The sequence below is a fragment of the Tribolium madens genome, unplaced genomic scaffold, assembly GCF_015345945.1.
Source record: "Tribolium madens isolate multiple individuals breed KSU strain unplaced genomic scaffold, Tmad_KSU_1.1 Scaffold_96;HRSCAF=242;Tcas5.2_LG5, whole genome shotgun sequence".
Lineage (NCBI taxonomy): Eukaryota > Metazoa > Arthropoda > Insecta > Coleoptera > Tenebrionidae > Tribolium > Tribolium madens.
In genome coordinates this window covers 1873775-1898476 of record NW_025401068.1, presented here as the reverse complement: position 1 = coordinate 1898476, position 24702 = coordinate 1873775, and the positions used below count along the sequence as shown (strand labels likewise).

The 24702-nt window shown below is 28.8% G+C and overlaps 1 protein-coding gene across 3 annotated transcripts in view; it reads right to left on the bottom strand.

Moving 5' to 3' along the window:
• LOC123012469 (tyrosine-protein kinase transmembrane receptor Ror-like) overlaps positions 1-24702 on the bottom strand; it is a 51752-nt gene that overhangs the window by 18664 nt on the left and 8386 nt on the right. For 2 of the 3 annotated variants that reach the window (XM_044410413.1, XM_044410412.1), the window contains exon 2: positions 3652-3813. In XM_044410413.1, coding sequence (XP_044266348.1) covers positions 3652-3813 — 162 coding nt within the window. The remainder of the gene's footprint in view (positions 1-3651; positions 3814-24702) is intronic. The other variant, XM_044410414.1, reaches the window with a different exon arrangement.

Sequence of the window (24702 nt, the reverse complement as noted above, 5' to 3'; positions counted from 1 at the left end):
TACAGGGTGATTCACGAGGAATAATGAGCCTAACCAAATTCTCAACATTACATTTTCATAGGTCAAGTAGATTTCAAAGATTTTTTGTAATAAATATAAAATCGTAGCGAGCACACTTACAATTTGTCAGTTTTGACATTAAAATAATGAAAAACAGAAGGTGTAATGGTGGTTGCATCAAGAATTTGGTCAGGCTCATTATTCCTCACCTTGTATAAATACATACAGGTTGAGTGATATAAATGCAGGGTGCACTCGCACACAAGAGAAAAATTTCAAGTAAGATAAGATACCAGGATCATGGAAAAAACGTTAAAAAATATATCTATAAAAATTTCGAAGTTATGAGCTTAAATTGTGCACTTTGATTCTATTTATCTCTGTTGAAAAACTAATTTTCCCAGTTTTATTCCTACAGGCTATTAGAAGAGGAAACAAGGAAGCTCTAGAGCTTATGTCATATCTGGTGGCGAACTGACAGTGACAGAAAAGACACTTGGAGTGCGCTCACTTGGTTAAGATAAAAAAATAAATGGGCGTACTTTTTTTTCTCTTAAAATTTTGAAGACAAGAATTGTTAGGAATATCATTTTTAAAATTCTTTTCATGCGTTAACAATTTAATAATTTGTTCATCATTCTTCATCTTATGTATGAGTACCAACTTATTATAAATTTATTAAAGAATAACAGTGGTTTTGAAATATTACTTCATACGACGCCTATGAACAATATTTTTTTTAATAGTAAACATACTCGTATGTTTAGTGTCAAAATTCAGTCATTTTTGACAACGTCAGTTCGCCACCAGATTGGTAACAAGCTCTACCCTAAATTGTAACTCTGTTTAGGTAATTTGTGGCTTTTATTGGCAAAATTTTTATATTTTTTATATAAATGTCCAAATTTTTTGCCAGAATTTTTTCTAGTTTCTGGTATCTTACTTAAACTTTTTTTCTGGGGCGCAAGTTCTGACACCTGTATAATAAAGACCCTAACCGATTTTCAGACGCAACCCAAAATACATTCTCAGTTGTACTGTTTTTTTTTTCAAAGTTATGAACATAGCTATAGGTATTTGCAATAGTTTTGACAGTTTTTATAAATTGGCGTCCTACGACGTACCCTTGACTGTCCACATTCAGCCCCAGTACTTTTGTAGCATTCTCCATATATCAAGATCATGTAGTTTTTTCGTTGTTTAAGTACATTTTGAATTTAAGGGAAAAAAGTGGTATTGATGACACTGTCATCAACAACTACTTTGATTTAAATTTAATCTAAATGTTTAAAACGCAACAAAAGCCAAGTTATCTATGAGAATGTTTTTTGGGTTGCATCATTTATTATAAATAATTCACCCTGTATTTTGACACAGATTTCAATTGTGCTTTTTTTGTACGCTGGTTCTTGCTTTCGCAAGAGAAGTTTAATATGGCTTTCCTTTGCTTTCCTATAAATTATGACTTCTTTTAATCGATTTTTGTTCTGCAAATTGAGCTAATTTGGTTGAAGGGGACATCCGAAAACTGCGGTCAAAATTTCAATGGGTAAAAGAGTAATTACTTCTAATTAGAACCGAAAATTTTCGCGTCGGAACTGCGGTCGGTGTCTAGAACCCCGGGGAGTTTTAAGCTTTTAAGCTCGTAATACTTTTATAGCAAATATCACCCTCGGATGGTGTCACAGAGGAGAGAGAGGAGAGAAATTTTCATTGATTGATTTTTTTAGCCTTGTAGATTATAGAAGATTATAGAATTTGGAAACCAGCTCGACTTTTCCCGTAAAAATTAAAAATTTTTAGCTAGCTTATAATTATTCGATCTGAATGCAAATATCCCCGCTCTCTGTGACGAGGCACTAATCCTTAGGTCCGTCCACAATCGGACCTAAAAAAAATGTGTTTTTTATTTTGATACTTTTTGTTACAAAAAAAACTACAGATTAGTGATACTTTTAATTAAGGAATGAAAAAATATAGGGTGCGCTAGAACTCGCGCCCCTGAGAAAAATTTCAAGTAAGATAAGATACCAGGAACATGAAAAAAATGTTTAAAAAATTCTATCTGTCAAAAAATTTTGACATATATTTTTTGACATTTGACATTTTTTCATGTCTATTTAATGATACTGATGATCTTGTATATGTTTTTTTACAAATATTTAGTAATGGCACAAAAATTTTGCCAATAAAAGCCACAAATAACATTGAACAGAGTTACAATTTAGGGTACTATTTCCTTATTTCATCTTCTAATAATAGACTGTAGCAAAAAAACTTGGAAAATTATTTTTTCAACAGAAATAAATAGAGCCAAAGTGCAAAATTTAAACTCTCATAACTTCGAAATTTTTATAGATAAAATTTTTTAAACATTTTTTCCATGTTCCTAGTATCTTACCTTATATGGTATTATATTTTTCTCTGGGGCGCAAGTTCTGGCGCACCCTGTATGTACTTGTCCAAAAATACTGAAAACAAAGACTAAAAATGTAGTGCTGTGGTGCACTTGATCAAAACAATTATTCAATAATTTTCAATTATTCGCTGTAAATCTTAAAAGCTGGGATATTTTTTTCAATGAAACTAACAATTTTCTATAGAATACCATATTCTAATCCTAGGAAACCAGGGATAGAAAATGTTATTTTGAGAAAAAAAGATTAAATAAACTTTAACATTAAGTATACAAGTTTATTCAATTTTTTTTACCTAATTACTCTCTAGCTTTTAATTTCGAAGTATTTTAATAAATACAGTATAAGGAGTTCCCAAAAGCACGCCGCCACACGTCAACCAGAAACAGAAAGTGTCATTCAAAGAAAAAAAGTTATTTTTTATTAAATATTTTATATTATATATTATATATTTTTTCTATCTTCATTCGTTAAAGAGTTACAGCTTAACAACAAATAACAGTAATGAATTTTGTACGATAAAATAAAAACGATGACATTTACAAAACAATTACTTAATTCAAAATCTCATTTGATTGAAACTGTCAATATGACATAAACATAAACATGAGTTTTAAAACGATTCATTTATAAGATAAAAAGAACTTTAATTAGAATAAATTAAGAATTAAGTAAAAACATATTGAGTACAAAAATTGCTTAAAATGCCAGCCAACTAAGGAAGTGTTCCATAAATGTCATCATTTTTAATTTATAACGACAAAGTTATACAAAATTCATATTTTTTGCTAAGCTGTAACTTTTTAACGAATGAAGACAAAAATTTATTTAAAACTTTATTTCGCAGAATGACATTTTCTACATCTGTTATTCGATTAAAATACTTCGAACTTAAAAGCTACATAGTCAATTATGTAAACACAATTAATCTAAGTAAAAGAATTGGAATAGATTTTGTATACCTAATGGTATATTTTCGGATCACTTTCGGTATTCTAGTTTTGAATTGATTTTAATTGCAGTCTTTATCTAAAACTGTCACAAGTTGTATATACAGCTGGCGGAACAAATTTTCAATCCATTCGTTTTTGATAAAGATTTATGATATTCAATAAGAGAGTTTTAATAATATGTTCGAAAAACTGTAATAAAGAATAAAAAGTGCCATTATTGGCTAATACGCATGCAGTTATTTATAGTAGGTGTAAAAATACAATGAATCCGTCTGTCATACCTGTCCTCCTTGGGCAGATACCTTTGGCTGTGGGCGGCCGTGAATCATGTGTACAAATACACGTGTGCGTATTATTTCGGTAATCCTTGCAGGCAGCTTCTTCGCCGCACACTCCTATCCTGCATGGTCCATCCTTAATAACCACAACTCTCGGTTCTGAAACTAACAAAAAACATCATATAGCAGATAATTTGTAAACAACCGCAAGTCTGAAATGTGCTTCTGGCTTTCGACAAGCTTCCAGATGTTAATAACACTAATTTCAGTTTTTGCTCGTTTGCAAAAAGGACGAATTGCCACTTTTTTACTTCAAGTTGAATTGAGAAATCTTAAGACAAAAAAGCAAAATTGTGGCCGACTTTATTGAGCTTGAAGTTCCGACGAGGACTTGTTCAAAGAGTGCTATTGTGTTTCGGTTTCAACATATCATCAGTGTCGGTGATTATTTCATATCTGAAGGTCTTGTAACGGACAAGGGAGTAATTGCACATCATGTTTGACGAAGAAGCCGTTCAAAGCCCATGCGAAGAATTACTCTTGCATTGACGACCTCCGGCGCCACAGAAGTTTAGATTAAATTAAGATGAAAGAAGTTCAACATGAGCAAAGCAAATACGATTATTACTTAATTGCATTAATCACCAACAAAACATTTTTTAAACACAAAAGTAAGTGTCAACCATTCATTAAATTTGGATTCTACTCTAACTTGCAACAGGTGGTGGAATAAAATCGCTGAAAATTGTTGTCCGAAGGGCCGTTAACTTGAAAAAAATGTGTACAACTAATTACAATTCCAAAAAAAAATCCACCGAAATTGTAGTAATCAAAAAAAATCCAGTAATTCTAATAATCTATCGCATTGTTTTCAGATTAATTCCTATAATTCCAACTTAATTTTTGTAATTCGATAATAATTCCGATAGTTATAAGAAATTCAACGTAATGTTCAAAAGAATGTTTTTTCCGATAATTCCAAAAACAATGCCAATAATTCCAAAAAGAATTTCAGTAATTTTGTTTTTAGATTAATTCCTGTAATTACAACTTAATTTTTGTTATTTCAAATAAATTCCAATAGTTCTAAGAAATTCAACAAAAGAAATTACCTCCGATCTCTATTAATTTCAAAAAAAATTCCAGTAATTTCTGAAAAAAATACAGTAATTTCAATAAAATCCTACCGAAATTCCAGTTATTTTAATAATCCATCCTAATTCTATTGTTTTCAGATTAATTCCCTCTTAATTTTCGTAATTCCAAATTAATTCCTATCCAACGTAATTTTCAAAAGAAATTATCTCTAATCTCTGTTAATTTCAAAAAGAATTCCAGTAATTTCAAAAAAATTCCACCGATATTGCAGTTATCCAATAATCCATCGTAATTCTATATTGTTTTCAGATTAATTCCCTCTTAATTTTCGTAATTCCAAATTAATTTCTATAGTTCTAAGAAATCCAACGTAATTTTCAAAAGAAATTATCTGCGATAATTCTAAAAAAAATCTACCGAAATTTCAGTGATTTCAATAATCCATCGAAATTTTATTGTTTTCATATTAATTTCATAATTCCCAATTAATTGGGAACAATTAATTTCAGAGTTAACGGTCCCTCGTTGTTGCCCTTTGGTGTTCCTAAATACCAAAGAATATTTTTAGAAAAATAAATGTTGTGCTAAATTTAGTCGATCAGGTAATTTATATCCCCGATGTCCAGTTCTTTATTCTCTGTTATCGAGAAAAAATACATGCAGCTTGCCTAAAAAAGGTGTACAAGCTTTTGCTTAATATATTTTATTTACGTCACTGCGCTACATGTTCACATTTTAAATGCAACTTTTAACAAGTTCCATGTAAGTGCATTTTATAAAAATCCAAGTTGAAGTATTTAAGTGCATTTTATTTTATTTTCAGCTTTCAGCAGTTGAATAATTGCGCTGCTTAAACCGTAAATGTGAAAACATAATTGTAACTACCTGTGTTAAATGGCCATCATTCATCACTGAAGGATTTACTGCACCTTATTTTGATTAATAATCACTCTTGACACAAAGCTTTTATCGTCATTGAGACATTGACTGAAAAAAATGTTTGATGGAATTTCGCCTATTCTTGGATTCTTTTTTTTACGTTTACACAAAACAAATAGTATCGACTCTTAAATCAATATCCTTTTATTCAATATCCGTTTATTTAATCTCCGCTCAGTATGAAAACTGTTTTATTGGAATTTAGGGCTTTGCTGCAGTAATGAATTTTTAGATTCTTCACGCGCTAATGAACAGTGGGTACGAGTAATGGCCATAAACACCGACTTAATGAAAATTAAAGGAGAGATTTAATATTATGTATGGTTAGTTTGTAGTTGATTTCGTACTTGGATGGGGCGCTTTGCTACTTTTGTAATTAAAATTACATTTTATAGGATAAAAAACATCTATAACTTTTTTATTTTCTCGTATAATTACTGGAAATTGTATTTCTTCAGATTATCATTTCAAATAATGATTCGGGTTTATTACGTAGAACCCGGGCAAGATAATTTTTTTCTTTTCATAATATATTATAAATCAATGTGCTGATAGGGCCCACGGCTTCACTAAATTATTTCTCTCATAGTAATTAATCATCCTGTCTTGATGTTACCGGCACACCAAAGCAAGATTCTTGAGGCACCTTAATTTTAGTTTTAATTGATTTTTTCTTTTGATTACATTTGTCACTTTCGTAATAAATAAAACGTTGCTCATTTATTATGCACCTTTTGGAGAATGCCTATTGTTTTGAACAAAACACAATTAAATTCGTAAGTCATGAATAATTTCAAATAAATTAATACAATTTAGATTTGTGCCCTCTGAAGCAATACCTTCAGCTAAATTTTTGCATGCATTTGTCCTATATAAGGGCATATGCTATATAGAAACCGATATTATACCATGAAATGTAAATTTGACATGTATCTAAGCGTTTTAACGACATGTTCTGAGCCTAATTTGCATTTTACAGTGATCGCAGTACATATACTAGAAATGTAATGAGATCTTAGATATTGCACCGCCTCTTAGCTCGGTTTTTGCTATTACACAATAAATATACCTTACACGTTGTTGCGAAAATATCAACATTCAAGTTTTTGATTTTTATTACATAGGTATTTTTGTTTAAATCTATAGTGACGTTTTCTATGCAAGTAACTTTTGCAGTTTGTAGTTTAGAAAAGAATTTGTATACAGTTCTACTTAGTTATAGTTACTGTAATACGTACAGGGTGCTTCACATAATTTTACGAGGCCTGCGCCTGTAAGATGCAATCAATAATACGTATTCCGATACGAACTCAATTACAAATTTTGAAAAATTGGATAATGTTCTCTAGTTTGTTCACCCTTTAAAAAATTACAACGTTTTTTGTTAGTTAGTGATTAAAATAGATAAACTAGAATCATATTCATGCGGTCTCTTGATAGGACAAATGATAATTGTTTCTGAAAAACTGCAGTTTATGACTATTAATGAAACAGTGATTAGTTTGACAACTACTGTCATGGGTTTCCAAAAATTAAATAATTAAATGTGAATTTTTTGTATCCAGTGTTTTGTGACTTTTGTATATTTGGGTGCATACATTAGACGCAAACCTCGTAAAGTTGTGTGAAACACCTTGTATAAAAGTATGGAACCAAGTGTTTTTTTTTAATCATTTGCCTCCAGAAAATAATAATTAGTATACATTAAAGTAATATAAAAAATGTGATCGTATTTTGAAAAGGAAATTGTGTTTTGTTTTTGGGATATGCGATGTTTTTGTCAAATTTGCAATTTATCTATAGGTGTCCCAAGTTTTAGGCCCGTCGCAAAAATAAATATTTCTAATTGATTAAAAAAAAACGATAGAGGCTTATATAGACTTTAATTTGATGCTTTAATATTGTTCAAAATTTTTAGCGTACCTAAGTCAGTAAGACCCTAAAAACCAAGTTTGGAAAAAAAATATTAATTGGAATCTTTTCTACATGATAAAATTCCTTGATTTTTTCTAATAATAACTGTGAAAATTGAATAATGTAAAAGTTGATAGATTTTGAGTACCTAATATTTTAATATTGAAAATTAGGAATTTTGGTAATTTATGGCCAAGTTTGGAATGATGTGCTGCTAATGCATTGACAATAGGTTGAAGGCTTCACAATACGTCATAAATGTCATTGCCGACCTTTTTTTTTGTCAATAAATTCTGACCTGATCACCAATTACCGCAAACCCCCCCATAAATTATTTTTCAGATTTTCAATATTAAAATGTTAATTATTCAAAACCTATCGACTATTACACTATTTTCACAAATACCACAGAAAAAAATCAAAGAATTTTATCGTGTAGAAAATATTCCAGTTAATTGAAATTTTTTTTCTCCAAATTTAATTCTCACGCCATACGCTAAAAATTTTCTACAATATCAAGACATCAAATTAAAGTGTATTTAATCGTTTACACTATCAAAATTCTTTTTTAATTAATTACAAATATTAATTTTTGCGATTAAATTAAAAAAAAATATATATATATAAAGTAGATAATTGTAATGCTTAGATCATAACCTTTATGAGAAAAATGGTTTTATATGGGATTGCCATTTAAAAAAATAAAAAAAATTGTAGAACTCAAACAAAAGAAAATATCGAAAAATTTTATTCTTGATAAAACATCACATTTTTATAGTAACATTCATAAATTAGTTTTTCCAAAAAATAAATGGTGTAAGCAAAAAAAGTTTGGTTATATTCATCTGATATAATTTTTCCTACGATCCTGAAACAAAAATTTCAAACTAATAATTTCCTAATAATGTAATTTAATGTTTTTTTTTTTGTTTTTATGGGGGGATAGAATCTTTACCTCTCTGGAAGGTAATTGGCCAATTTTTTTTTCTGAAATTAGGGAGGAAAAACTTACTTTCTGTTAGGATCGTAGAAAAAATACTTTACTCAAACAATCTTAAATACATTTAACTGTTGACTCAAGGCGCTGGTCGTTCGATTTGCAGAGTAATCGAGTGCAAACATCACTTTGTGCACATATTCGAAAGCTCTGTTATGCACGAATAAGTATAAAGCAAAGATCAGCGAAGCACATAAATCGAGAGACCAGAACTAGAAGCTTTAATTCTAATAAGTAAGTAATAAAATGAATAATTAAATACGGGGGGTTATTTTGAATAAAATTTTTAGATCAAGAATCTCCTCTTATCATGTCTTGAATATTTCTTAATGATGATTTTAATGTGCGTTAAACGGATAAATAAAATTTAATTCTATTAAAGTATTTACAAACATGCAGTACAAAGAACTTGACGATAAATCAGATTTTATTGAAATTCTAATTTAAAACATTATTTATAACGGAACAGGTCAATACGATAACAATACCACGGTCGATAATGAGTATCCCGCCATTTTTGTTACGTAAACGAACAAATTCTACGATCTAAATAAGCTCGTTTCCCATTTTCGATACATTTTAATAACGTCGTTTTAATAAAGTACCGACAAGTGACTGAAGGTTCATATTATGCAAACGTTAATTAAAATCGACTAAATTGGACAAAGCAAGGACTTTTTAATTGCTTAAAGCTCCTTTTACAATTTTTTTTTTAAAACGGGAATTAACTCATCAGTTTAATTGAAAATATGTTTGGTATCATTGAGTTAAGTGTTAGTATTTGTTTTTAATTGTCATAAAAAAATCCAACAGCTGTAAATTTTTACTTCCACTAACATCCTTCTACAAACAAATTTCGTCAAACTGCACTCAGGTTTACGTTAGGGAGGTTTAAACTCATTGTGTTCTAAATTTATTACAGATGAATGTTTATTTCACTGTTCTGAGTTGTTGATCTGCAAAGTATGATAAAAGACAAATGGCATTTCGAAATAGATTTTTTAGAGGATCTCTCAGAAAAGATGAAGAAACTGAAATGCCATTTGATTCCCAAGCAATTCCCTCAACAACAACCGAATTCTTGCGATGAGTCGAAGACTTGACGTGAAATAATTATTTTACCCTGTGCCATATATTGCTATAACTTTTAAGTTAATTATTATCCGCTGAAACTAATGTTCCCTTGACACACTAATTTATTTCATGCAAATTTTGTTTATTAACTATTTCACGCTCGTGATAAATTGATTAATTAACACGTGCTTTTTTTCAGTCTCAAACTACTGCGATTACTGAAAAATATTTTAAAATTTTTGTGCTATTTGATTGAGTTTGAATATAAAAGAGAATAAAAAGATTTTTTTTGTTGTAGCAGAGTTGCGAATTTTTATTTTTGGAGTAGCACTACAATTTTTTTCTGCTACTTTAAATATTTATTTAAAATATAGTTTCAGAAATGAAATATGATTGTCGTCATCCTGTGGGTGTTAGTCAGTAGTGAGAAAATCCTAATGACGTAAAAAATCCCATCTTCTTGTGAATGTTTGTTTATTTGTTGCTGATTGAAAGTGTTACCCTTTTAAACAATGAAAAGGCGTAATTTTGAAAAGGCCTTAAATAAATAAATCAAATATTTGTAAGTGAAAGATATAGCCTCCAAGTGATAAAAATACTCTCTCATCCGCCTCCTATGTAAATCTAGCAAGTCTTAAAAGTGTGTCCCCTTTTCAAGAACCACAAACATAAACCACCTTTACACATTTTAGGATCGTTTATTAAAAGCATATCAGGTTAAGTGGTAAGTATGTTATTTCAGGAGTCTTATTGTGAGGCGAAACACCTTGTTGCCCAAACAACTTCGTCGATGTATGAGATGAGACGGAATGTTTATTTAAGTCTCTAAACGAAACGAAATGCAAACGGTGTTGTGTCGAAGCAGTCTTTTGTGCTTTCACGATTTATACTAACGTTTCATAAATATGATTGTTTGTACAACAAGGAAGTTTCAAGATGGAAATTTGGAACATCAACAGCATTGAATTTTGATAAATCAACGATGTACGAAAACATGTCTAATAATAACGAACCTTCACAGGGAAACAATAATAAAGTAAGTACCTGTTGATATTCAAACATCCGAATGGATCCCGTTGTAGAAAAGATGCCACTGAACTTTTCATTGATTTTACTTAAATTGATAACTGATATGAATAATAAAAGAGAAATATTAGAGTTTTAATTATTTACCTTTACATAAATCCAAATGTAATCCTTGAAAAATCGACTTTATAATAGCTTTAGAGAGAGAAACACAACTCTGAAATAAATTTCAGATTCTAAAGAATCCAAAAAAACAGCTGTGGTTTTCTCACAAATTTCCTTTTGATGGAATGAAAATCAAAATGTAAAAAATATAGCAATTGTCAAATAAAGTAGAAAATTTGTGCACTACCTTATTTCCAGACAAAATATTCAGTTGTGCTTTAATTGCATACATTCTTTTTCTAGAACAAAACTTTCATAAATTCATGAAGCTTTTAAGTAGTTAAAGTTAGTAAAACCTACGAGTTTGTAATCTGCATTATTATTAATGAAAAGCTTCAAAAAACTCGAATAATACTAATAAAGTTTAAATTTTAATTTTATTACTTACTAAAATTCTATAAAATGAAAAGTTTGTAATAAATATTATGTATACAGGGTGTACCAGTGAGTTAAAGTCCATTGTTGACCTCTAATTGTTTTTTTTTAATATGTAGGAAATTGATAAATATGTATTAAATGAAGCTCTTAAACAACTAAACTTCTGAAATTATTTTCTATACAGGGTGACCCAGGGGTGCGCCCAAACTCTATAACTTTTTTTATCCAATCTATCGACATGATTTTTTTAATGGTGGGTCAAAAATATTTTTTATTTAATACAGGATGTCCAAAATAAGTTACACAACTAAGACTGTTTTTTTTTAAATAAAAACCCCCAGTTTTTGTTACATTTTTGAACTCATTGATATAACGCACCCAGTTTCTTAGAATTATCTGCAGTAGTTTTTGATTTATGTCAATTTATCTGTCAAAATAACGTCGTGCATAAACCTACAGAAAAATTCATTACTTCAGAACCATTCAAGATGACAACCAACTTTTTCCAGTCGACTTTTTAAGCTTTAGCGCATTTTCTGAGATAAAGGTAAACTCGCGAAGTCGATGTTCCATCGCCTATTGCAATTTTTGAATAATGACAATTTACAATATATTTTATTGCATCGTTACGTAGTAGCATTTTTATGAGCTTTTTGCTAATATAGAGTTGGTGGGATCTACTTTGTAAAATTTGTGAAATTTTTGCAAAATATAAAATAAAAAAAAAAGAATCTAGTAGGCCGCTGTGTTAAAACTGAAAAAATGATGAAGCAACGCTTGCTAAAGTTTGGAGCTCATTTCCTAGAAGACTAGCAGCTTGTACAGAGCGATCAAAAAGTCTTTCTATCAAGTAGGCGACCTAGTTGAGGACGTATGTTGCATGGCAGTTCGTATGTTGTCTAGATGTCAAAAAATTATTTTATAAAAATTAAAACATTAATCTAATTAAAATGAACTATTCTATGAAACGTCTCAAAACAAACTCAAATAAGATTTTGTTGGTGTTTATTCATAAAATCGTTCACCACGGTTTGCTGTTATAATTTACATAAAAATTATTTTGACATTTCTCATTTGTCATTGTGACATTTTATCTTCCACAACCATACGTTTTAAATTTCTAGTTATGAATTTTTCTGTGGGTCTATGCACAACGCTATTTTGACACATAAATTGAGATAAATCAAAAACTATTGTAGCTAATTCTAAGAAACTGGGTGCGTTATATCGACAATTTAGTGGCGAATTCAAAAATGTAACAAAAAATGAGTGTTTTAATTAAAAAAAAGAACTTAGTTGTTTATCTTATTTTGGGACACCTGTATTAAATAAAAATGTTTTTGAAATGTGCTTCATTATAAGACCTATGGTTTAAAAAAAAACAAGTCAATAGCTTGGATAGAAAAAAAGTCATGGAGCTTGCACGCACCGCTACGTCACGCTGTATGTGTGGTTGAAAATAATTTGAGGATGAAATAGATTAGTAAGTATTTATCAAGTGACATTATCAATTTTTTTTTAATTTTTAATATATAAAGGTAAATAATGAACTTTACCAACTCGCTGAGACACCCTGTATATTATATTTTAATAAAAAATGTAGTCGGTGGCTTTTCGGTTAGAATACAATAAGTTAGAAAATAGTCACCTGCCACCCCAAGACCACAAACCATAAAAGATCGTTTATTAAATTAAAATAACAGAGATGCGGTCGCACATTAGCATAATAATTTATAATCTCAATGAAAGATCTGTAAATTCTCCTCAATGATTTTCTGAGTAAAAAACATTAAGGCTTTAAATTTCTAAAAGCAATTAATAAAACCAATCATGTGAGAGTCGAGGCCATAATAAAATTTGCAAAATTAATGTTAATGTGTTTACTTGATTACCGTTACATGATCATTGTTTACCACCTTAAACACCGCTTCCTTCCTCATAGACAAACTAATTAGCTATTTCGCTTTTAAGTGAATTGAAATTGTCAATAATTTGTGCTTCAGTAGTTCCACACTTAAAACAAATTTCTATACAAGTTTCATTTGCAATTTTGCTAATGAAATAAGATTTCGCGGAAGCTGGTTAATATGTTAAAAGATTCTGCAAGCAAAACGCTTGGCAGTGTTCTGCACGAATTCACAATAACTGAGTTACCATTCATTCGATCTCGAAATATGTTACGCTCTGAGGAACATCAGACCGTTTTTTCGACTCTAATATTCTAATGCGGTGTTAGAGTTTTGTTAATTGTTTTGTTCGTGTATCAGAATAAAACCGTCTATTCTGTCTTCAATTGAAACATTTCCAATACAATTTAATCTCTTTGAAAACCTAGTTTTACCCAAATTTAGTTTCAATAGTAATTCACATTATTTACAGTGATGTAGGGATTGAGTAGAAGTAGCTACAATTCGCTCTTTATTGCAAATCTGAATGGTCTGAAATGCATTTTTAATATTCTTGTGAAATACACTTCAAAGTTTACGAGGTTTTCAGGCAATATCTTGACTGAAAGTGAAAATTTGTTAACCACTTGACAACTAAATTTGAAATTTGTTGTCAAAACTTTTAATTTGATATCCGACTTTTATCAACAAAGTTAATTAATTTAAAATAAACGTTGGCGAAGATAAAATTAGCAAAAGTTTAAAATTTTCTGTTTTACTTGTCTAAACTGTTTCGTAATAATAAATAATCTCCGAGAAATTGTCATTGTCATAAATTTCTTATCAACTTTGGTTAAAATAGCCACATATCTACACATTAAACACCAAATGTGGATATACAGGGTGTCAGAACTCGCGTCCAGAGAAAAATTTCAAATAAGATACTAGGAACTGAAACATCTTTAAAAAATTCTACAGGGTATTCGTTTTTCGAGCTCCACCATGGGGATCTCAGTTATTATAAGAGATACGAGATCGGTTAAACTGGGACAAAGTTGCGTTTTTTATGCTGAACAATAATCTGGAAGAAAATTTAACGTGTCATTATTAGTTTTTGAATTATTGAAAAAAAAAACGGAAATTTATAATTTTCGTTTTAATTTTTTTAAACGAAAACCAAAAGATCTTGACGTTTTTAACTAGACATTATATCACACGATATAATCGAATTTTACATGCTGATCAAAATAAAAAAAGCGTTTTTGCGAAGAGTGCTTTGGAAAAAATGCCAACAATTTTAACTAACAAACTAAATTTTGAAGCTGGTGCATTCGAGCATCTTTTATAACTTTGTGTTATTTTGTTTTGCGAAGAGTAAATACTAGTTTATCACGTTGTTCCTATTTCAAAACCTTTGTTTTTAAGTAGGTAAGTTTGACAGGAATGTGACTTCTAGATCCAAATTCAATTGAACTGTCAAAATTTAGTTTGTTAATTAAAATTGGTGGCGTTTTTTCCAAAGCACTCTTTTTTATCTCTTATAATAACTGAGATCCCCATGGTGGAGCTCGAAAAACGAACACCCTGTATATGTCAAAAAATTTGACATTTATTTTTTGACATATGAAATTTTTTGTGTCTATTTAATGATACAGATGATCATGTATGTGTTTTTTATAATTATCTAGTAAAGGTACAAAAATTTTGCCAATAAAAGCCACAAATAACATTAAACAGAGTTACAATTTAGGACACAGCTTCCTTGTTTGCTCTTTTAATAGCCTGTAGCAAAAAAACTTGAAAAACTATTTTTCCAACAGAAATAAATAGTTAAAGTGCAAAATTTAAACTCTCATATGTTCGAAATTTTATATGCAGAATTTACTACCCTGTAGTATTTAGATACAATTTGTAAGTACCTAATTACTATCGACTTTGTGTCTAGGGCATTTGCATATTTATCCAGTAATAGTTATTTAAACTAAATTACCCATTTTACTTGTTTTGGAAGGCTTGGCTGATGAAGTATTTGTATTAGTTACTGGTTAATTAATAAACACTAATTATGTACTTTTAATTAGTGTGGGTGGGAGGAAACTTGTTTTCATATTACAATTAATAATTTGTTTTCATTTTAACTAAATATTTGCTACGATAATTTGACTTTGTTTTCTTATGCTTAATTTTATTTTAAGTGACATATTTTTTAAATTTATCGAGTAATAAAATCAACAGAGGTTTAAAAATAAATTGCTTTGAAAGAGTACAATAGGATCTTTCATTAAGGTATTAAAAAGTGCGTGCTGACTGAAAATACGAATTGTCTGAAGTTGAAATAAATATTTTGGTATTCACTATAATTTTTATTACATACATAGTAGGAGTACAGAAAGTATGATAGAACCAAACATTTCTTGTTTAAACTATTTATTTTTTGGAAAAACTAATTGATGAATGATAAAGCACTATAAAAATGTGACGTTTCTTTTATTAGAATAAAAGAAAAAAAATCTTTTTTGGATTTAAGTTTTGTAAAATTTTCACATGACAACCCACTATAACATCTTTATTTCAAAAACTATGATCTAAGGATTACAACTATCTACGTTTTATTCAATTTTTATTAAAAAAAAATAGATATGTTACCATTTTGAAAAAAATTACGATTACATTTTTTATAGCAATTTAATTTTTATTAATTATTATTTTCTGAAGACAAACGCTTGGTTCACCTTGTCTATATAATTATATTTTTCTCCAATTTCTCATCACCAATATTGCGTAATTTTTCAATTTTAGAAAAATAAATTAAATGGAAGTTAATAAAGCCCTGTGACGTGTGTTTTATTAATAAAAATGCATATTTCTTGTATCTAATATGCTAATATTGTTACAATATTTAACACTGTACAATGACATCATTAAACCTTATTGTTTCCAATTTCCATGAAGCACATGTTTTATTTCCCTAGCAACCAACCAGATGAATTAAGAGCATTAGGTACATACAGCATTTCAATGTGCTTGTTTCGTGTCTCTTCTCTCATTTATGACTGTAACTTTACAATAATTATTATTTGAATATTTGTACATCAAATTCATGTTATTACTGCTGGTAGTTCGTTATAACATTCAGTTTTGGATATCCTGATTTAGTACTATAAAATTTAAAAATTTTTAGTTAATGAACTTTGTTTCGTAGCTTTATAAACAGAAACAGAATTTAATTTACCCCAAGATCCTGCTTACATCAATATAGTAATCTTGTTTTAAAGATTCAAAAGCACAATAACTTTGATGTTTTATATCAGCCTACATGTTTTCAAATTCAAATATTATGCAGTACAAATTTAGGATTCTTATGTCTAAATTTATAAACATTCACTCTAAGTAGAGTATTTATATTTGTTGACAAATACTTGTGAAATCTTCAGGCGTTACATTTAATTTACTTGTGAGCACAATCGTAATAAAATCTACTTCGAAATAATATAAGACACGGTTGTAAACATTTGAATTAAGCTATTTTTGGTATAAAAACATTAAAGCTTTTGGAAGCAAACAAGCGATTTTTCACTTCACATTTTTTTATCGATCTAACTGGTTTATACAAAACGAACGGAAGCGAACCAGAGATTTTTTTATAACTTTGTCAAAAACAAATAAAAATATTCAAAGTAAACTAATTTTTCTTGATGAACAGCTTGATATAAATCAAATTAAATGCGAAAAATAAATCACAAAATTACAATCTCACTAAATCTAAACATGTCTGATGTTATTTACAAAATGTAAATATTGTTTGGATAAGTATGTTGTCATATGTCGTCCTTTCATTATAGTCACCTGATAAAATTAAGTAAACAGTGTCTTGAAAGGATCGATAACGTGGACTAAGCTTCGAATATAATAATTCTCTACAGTCTAAACTATTTGCGAAAATTATCTTTAAATTAAAACAAGAATTTAATTGCAATTTATTAAGGTATCTTATGTTTCCACTTCTATCAGTCTTATTGTAGTAAAAAGTTAACTTTTTATTTTTCAAATAATGTTTATAAATTTAGTTTTTGTAGTTTTAAAAACAAATTGTTGTGGGTTAATGTATCGATTTTGATGGAAGTGTAAATTCAACAAAGTTCAACTACAATAGACAAAGTGGTCGTATTGAAATTTATGTAACAAATTCCGTACGTTTGCTGAATGCTTTCAAGTCAAAGTCAAACACTTAACCCAAACCGCAAGAAGACATCACCAACATAATAATGTCACGAAATGTCACGAAATATTGTACCCCCATATTATTAATTAATTTCTAATATAATTATTTTCATCCAAGAAAGTAAATTTAAGAGTAACTGGTACTTACCACTTACTTAGTTACGAGTACACATATAGTAGAATCTCCATAACGTGAACACAAAAATCCCAAGCTTGCATAAGTTAGCGCCAAGTGTTCACACCAGTAAAAGTGCAAGAATTTTGTTCTTTTTATTTTTTTATTTAAAAAAATGTATAATACAAACTTTTATATGAAATGCATCATTCAGAAAAAAATTAACTTACAATGCCGAAATTTCGGTGAATTAACCAATGACATAACGTATAAATGTGCAAAGATAAACGTATCAAAAATGAGTTGTTTAAGGATATTATGTTAGAATGCTAAGAAACATTTACGAGTTTAAAAAGTCAACATACAAATTCTAAAAACGTTATGTTGAATTTGCTTAATTTTGATGAGCCAAATTTAAAAAATAAAATCTAGAAAAATATCAAGTACCGTTTTTGGGTTTTTTTATGCAACTGGGGCTTTTTTAATTTCAAATTTAATAGTCTAACTAGGAAACTTCCTGAAAATGAGGTGTGAGAGGTTTTTGGAAATCGAATGTTCATGTTATCGAGCTTCTACTGTATTATACAGGTTGATTTTTGATAGTTGTGCAGAAATTTTAAGAGGTGATGGTATAGGACAAATGATGCACGAATAATACAAGATAATACAAAACATTTTAAATTTTCTTTGTATTATAATATTGTTTTTTTTTCTCTCTACTAGTTGTAAAACGTACCATTATTTAGTTTGTTGATGGGTTGTAAAGTTGTTTTTCTCTGCTAGTCGTCAATAATCAGTTTCATTATTGACCAAGGGCAATAATGTATGTATAATGTATTAGAGGTGGGTAAATACCGATATTATTATTTAAAACTTGTATCATCACAAATACCTACTAACGGAAATATTTTGAAATGAAATTAAATAAAAACTTCCTAAATAAACATCAGAATAACACCACCTCTAATTCTTCTGTCTTTGTCAAAACAACAAATGGGCTTATTTCATTTTGAAATACTAAGTACTTCCAACTTAATTTAATAGCTCAGGTAAGTAATTAAAATAATAAATTAACAAAAATAATAGGACATGTTACGTCTGAGGCTACATACCCATTAAGTAAGGTTATATTCTTTCTTCACCGTTATATTTCTGGGTAATAAAAATATAGTAGTAATAAAAATATTATATAAAACACGGTAGAGAAGATTTTCATAGCCGTGCATTTATTATTTCCCTCGATGCTGCGCACTCGGGTAATAAACAGATCGGCTTTAAAAATCTCTTCTCTACCTTGTGATATAATATACTATTCTCACATGTATTAAATAATTTCAGACCTCATTTTTTTAAGTCAGATCCAAGGTTAACATCACGAAATTACTTAAAAAAAGTGTGAGGAGAAATGGTGTAACTAATGGCTATTACCAATGCAAACTTTGGAATAAAGTACTTAAACGATGCAAACTTCGTTTATACAGGGTTATTCACATAAAATGTCTATTACGAAAAGTGGATGCAACCAGTATTGCGTATTTCAATAATTACGTGAATTTATTTTAAATTATATTAAAGTCACGTATCCAAGAAAGCTATAAATTCCTCAGTCAACAGAAATTATCATGGTCAAAACTTTGACATCCAAAATTTAAAATTTATTTGGAAGTTTGAATATTGCTATTTTTTATTATAAATTTGAAAAAAAAACATTAAGAACAAACATTAAGATAAAGCAAGTTTATGTTCTTTTAACCTCTTTAGACCTATACTATCACCTCACAAAATTCCTGCACAACTATTAAAATCACCCTTAGAAGTTTAGTAAAGGGAATAATTATTATTAAATTGTCTCTCTAGAATTCGTAATTGTTTGTTAGAATACGAGTTGAGATTCTAATGATTGTTAAATGGTTAAATTTGTTCGTTGATGTCGTTAAAAATTTCATATCTGTCTGAAAAGTTGTCCAAGAGCAATATTTAGAGTTGACAAAAGTTCTACAACATATTCAAAGTTGTTTAATAAGGCTGAAATCCCGAAATAAATAATTTTCAATTAAAAAACTCGCGCCTCGCAATAACTGTCATGTAAAAAATAAATACTAGTTTTATGAATAATTTCCATTACATAATGATGTTGATTTTTCATACGATCGTGTACACGACGTAAGTTAACTTTTACAATTTATTGCTTTATCGTTTAAATAAATTGTCATGATATTGGAAAAGCGAACCGCATCATTATAATTTTAAATCATTAGATAAATTCATGTTTAATTAAACGATTGATGATGCAAAAAAATAATAATCATTATTTTACCGTGAAAATGTTTTTCGTTTACTCAATCTGACACCACTTCGAGTAAATAAATTGCAAGATAAATTTTATCACTGTGGGATTATGAATGGATTAATTAGGGTTTAACACAACTCCTGATAAAGTCGAGTCCATATGCATCATTATTATTAAGAGTGCTTTAATTTATTATGCCTAGTTGACAGTTTCAGGATACATTTTTGTATCTATATCATAATTTATGAAGTAATATTTTGACACCATTAATAATATTAGAATTTTTCTTAACTATCGACTAAACGACTAAATAGTTGACTAATTACAAGTATTTCAAATTTCAATCAATAATAATTATCGGGTCTGTTAATACGAAATTGTGTTTCACTCGTGACTATTACACTAAATAAATATGAAACGTTTGCAATAGGTCGTAAAAATTGAAACCACATTTAAATTTAACTCAAAAATCGTTTACCATTGGCCTAGGAAATGCAATTTCAAATAATAATTTGGTTCATGGTCTTGGCTCCAAAGCAAGACAATATTTTGTTATTGCAAAAATATAGTAAAATAGATTTATGATAAAATGATGTCTCCGAGATTTTAAAATAACCAAATTTCATATATTTTAATTAACTGATCAAATATCAGTTTATTAAATTTCAGTAGTGACATTTATTTATAAGTGATGTAGATGTAAAAATAACACTTTACATGTAAATTTATATTATAAGTATTTAAATGAAACTTTTACATTGAATAATTGAGATAGACATGAATTATTCATTACATACTATATATCTTTTCTCTTGGGTTTACATCTTTTATTAAAAAATAATATTTTTTAATATACGGTAGTTTACCTCCTTTCCTTTCTCTGTCATTCAACATTCTCTCATTGTCTCTTACATGTTATATATAACCTTTGATTGTTTTCCACCCACTACATGGCACTCTTTCCATTTACACACCTAAACAATGTCATTGTGAAATGAAAAAAAAAATAAACTTTCTTCTTTTCTTTAGTTTTTCAAAAAGTAAATAGTTTGAGTAAAAAACATTTGGTTTCATACTTTTTATTCATCTGGTATGTAGTATTTTAATAGTAACGAATTTAAAAGAATTTCAGCAATATAAATAAAACAGTTTATTCAGTATACCTACACCTACTTCCAACAATCGTTAAATTATATTACAAAGTCTTTGATTTTTGAAGATAGGGCACACCTGTCGTTAATTTTAACTTGAAATGTATAATGGAAGGATTTACGTCATTTCTATTTCTGATGAAAACAGATAAATTTCTTCATTGATGCCTAGAATATAATTTCTATAAAATTGCAAAAAGTTTAACAAAATAACATAATATTTTTATGGGTAACCACATAAAGTATATGGTGGTATATTTTTTGCACCTTTAATAAAACATTTAATTTTACGACGTTTAAAAACTACTTTTACGATGAGATTCGATGTAAAAATGTTTACTTTTTTAACAACTGTTTGTTCGATGTCTACTATTTATGTACAAGAGCGAGTAGCATTCTATTTTGTAAAAAATAAACGAAACCACAAATTTCACGGAAGGACAAGATAAATTATTCACAAAAGGATTAAAAAATAAATAGTAAAAGAAGAGAATAAAATACACAATAGTTATCACAATCTAATCCAATTTGCTTTCTTGTGAAATAATTTTAATAAACGGAACAAAGTTCTTTCTTTATTTCATTACAAAAAAGTGAGTAAAACACTAAAGTGCGAGGAATCTGCCAATTTGTTAACAACAGAGACCTTGAAATTGAGATTTTGATCTACTTACTACCTGCTGAGCGAAACCTATTTATGACTTCATTTCAAGCTTCCTTACTGTTCCAATTTCTAAATTAAGTATAAAAAATCTTGTCATTTTTTTATTTCGGGGGTCTATAATGTATGAAGCTACAAATAGGTCATTTCAAATCGACCACAGCTTTAATCGCCATATTCTAGTCAACAGAATTATTTCATCAAAGCGGAATAATTGAACACGAAATTTAATTGAAAGATTTATAAAAAAAAATTGGCATTTCAATTCCATTCCCAAAGAGCACTCTTTGGTACTTTATTAAAGTCGACATCGAATGCAGCTACACTCAAATATTAGTCGTATTTGGAGTGAAACGATGGCATTCCTGCATTTCCGTGGCAGGAAAATACTGAAATTTGTAAAGCAATAGTGGCAGTATTGTTTAAAGGAATTTATTGCATTCCTCACTTGATAATATTGAATCAAACTATTTGAAGGAAACTAATTGAAACTTTAAATGTGAGGCAAATGCAATTCTGTTTTCACGTGTAAATTATTATTAAAACGTAAATTAAATTCGAACTTGATTGCAATATTATGAGTTTATTAAAGTGCATGGTTTGGACACACTGAATGGAGTTTTGTTCTAACATGAAAAGCATTTTAGACTTGTGAACAAAACCTATTTCAGGACAAGCATAAAATGCAATGTTGTAATCAATCGACTCAAAAATTTAGATTTTTTTAAATGAAAATATATACTTACCAGCAAACATACATATTCACCCTATGTGAACCAAGCGGTTTTTCTTAATCATTTGCCTCCAGAAAATTATAATTAATATAAATTAAAGTAATATAAAAAATGTGATCGTATTTTGAGAACGAAATTTTGTTTTGTGTTTGAGTTGCGATTTTTTTGTCAAAATTACAATTTATGTAATAACTTAAAAAAAAGTAATACAGGCTGGGCCCCAGAAAAAAAGGTAAGATACTAGAAACATGGAAAAAATGTTAAAAAAATTCTACCTAAAAAATTTCAAACTTATGAGAGTTTAAATTTTGCACTTTAATTCTATTTATTTCTGTTGGAAAATTAATTTTCTAAGTTTTTTTGCTACAGGCTGTTGGAAGAGGAAACAAGGATGCTGTATCCTAAATTGTAACTCTGTTTAATGTTATTTGTGACTTTTATTGGCAAAACTTTGTACCTTTACCAAGTAATTATAAAAAAAAACATATACAAGATTATCAGTTTCGTTAAATAGACATAAAAAATGTCAAATGTCAAAATTTTTTGACAAATAAAATTTTTTAAACATTTTTTCCATGTTCCTGGTATCTTATCTTACTTGAAATTTTTCTCTGGGGCGCAAGTTCTGGCGCACTCTGTACAGAGTAGACAGTTGTAATCCTTAGATCATAACCTTCATGAGAAAAATGGTTTTATAGAGGGTTGCTATTTAAACAAAATTGTAGAACTCAAAAACAAAAGAAAATTTCGAAAAGTTTTATTTTTGGTAAAACATCTCATTTTTATAACGCTTTATCACTCATCAATTAGTTTTTCCAAAAAATAAATAGTTCAAGCAAAAAAAGTTTGGTTTCATACTTTTAGTTCACCTGGTATATGAGAGTTGTTTGAAATTGCAGAGGGTGTATACTAAATATAAAACATGTAAAATTATTACAATTCATTGAGTGGCATTCAGGACAAAGATTTCCGGAAATTATTTTCAGGAAACTGAATTGATTCTATAATTAGCATTTGTTTGTTGCCTTCACTAGCAAATATTTCGTTAATTAAAATAGTTAGTACCTACTAATACTATAGCACAAAAAATGTGACTATTGTATTCATAAATAAGTCAATATTTGTTGAAGCACTAGAAGCCGTTTCATAATCGTTTGTTATCTCGTCTTTATATACAAATTGTTTGTCGGGACCTTTAACCCTAACGAGAGACATCGATCGTTTGTAACATACATTACACAGGGACCGACTGCTGTTAAGGTCTAAAGAAAAGCCACCACGCATCATTCACAAACAATTTTATCCAAATCAATTTTTTTAGTATTTGAAAAGCATCATTATTTCTGACGGAACTCTTCATAAATATGCTAGCGATAAGAAATGTCTTCAGTCGGAACATTAAAATGCATCTTTGAATTCTTAAGGAAATGAATTTTGAAAAAAATTATTCGTGTTTAGTGTGACTAATTTTTTAATTAAACGCTGTGTAAAGTGAAAATGGTCAAAACACAATATTTTTAAGAGTGAAATGGGAGTAAAAAATAAATGGTGTGATGAAGAACAATGATTTGAGCAAGAAAGGAAAGCTGTGATAAAATGGTCGAGATACCTTAAATAAATCAGTGAAAGTCTGCCTACACAAGTGGTAGGCGAGAGAAGAACTTTGATAATAAGATTTAGAAGTCTCGGCTACACAATTCCGGGTTCCAGTTTAACATACTAAAAATAACCAAAAACAGAAATTTTGGTGTATCAATATATTTATTCATTTTCAAGTTTTATTCTCCAAGTCGAGATTTAGCTTTGTATCCCTACTTAAATAGTTTGTTACGAAATAAAATACAAGTATAACACTAATCAAAAGACATTAATAATTCTAATTGTTGAAATATTATTTAAATGAGGTTAAATAAATGCCAAAAACAGTTAGAACGGCTCCTGAAAGACTGAATTTTTTAAATAATTATTGTGTAACTTATTTAATAAAAGGTCTACGAATAGCAGTTGAACATAAATTCTTTGATTAGAATTAGTGGAATTAATCTTTAATAAAAATTAAATTCGAAAGTTGAGATTAAAACATAAAAATTCTTAACATATTCGCCTAAAGTAATTCGTTGGAAGGCAATTTATTGCAACGAAATTGATCAAAAACTAATTCGTCGCAGGCGTTTTTGATTGAGAGGATTATTGGTTAAATTGTAAAAGTAATGAAGCAAGCTTCAGGAGGCAATTCGACAAATATTGTTCGCTCTGTTTTATGAAAAAATGTGTAAACATTTCTAGAAATTTCCCTTCCTTTTCCTCTTTTCAAATTTACCACATGTTGGTGGAATATGTATTCGTATTGGTTTTTAAAAAATGTATTAAACCGGATTGCGGATGTTATTATATTTCCCGAGATC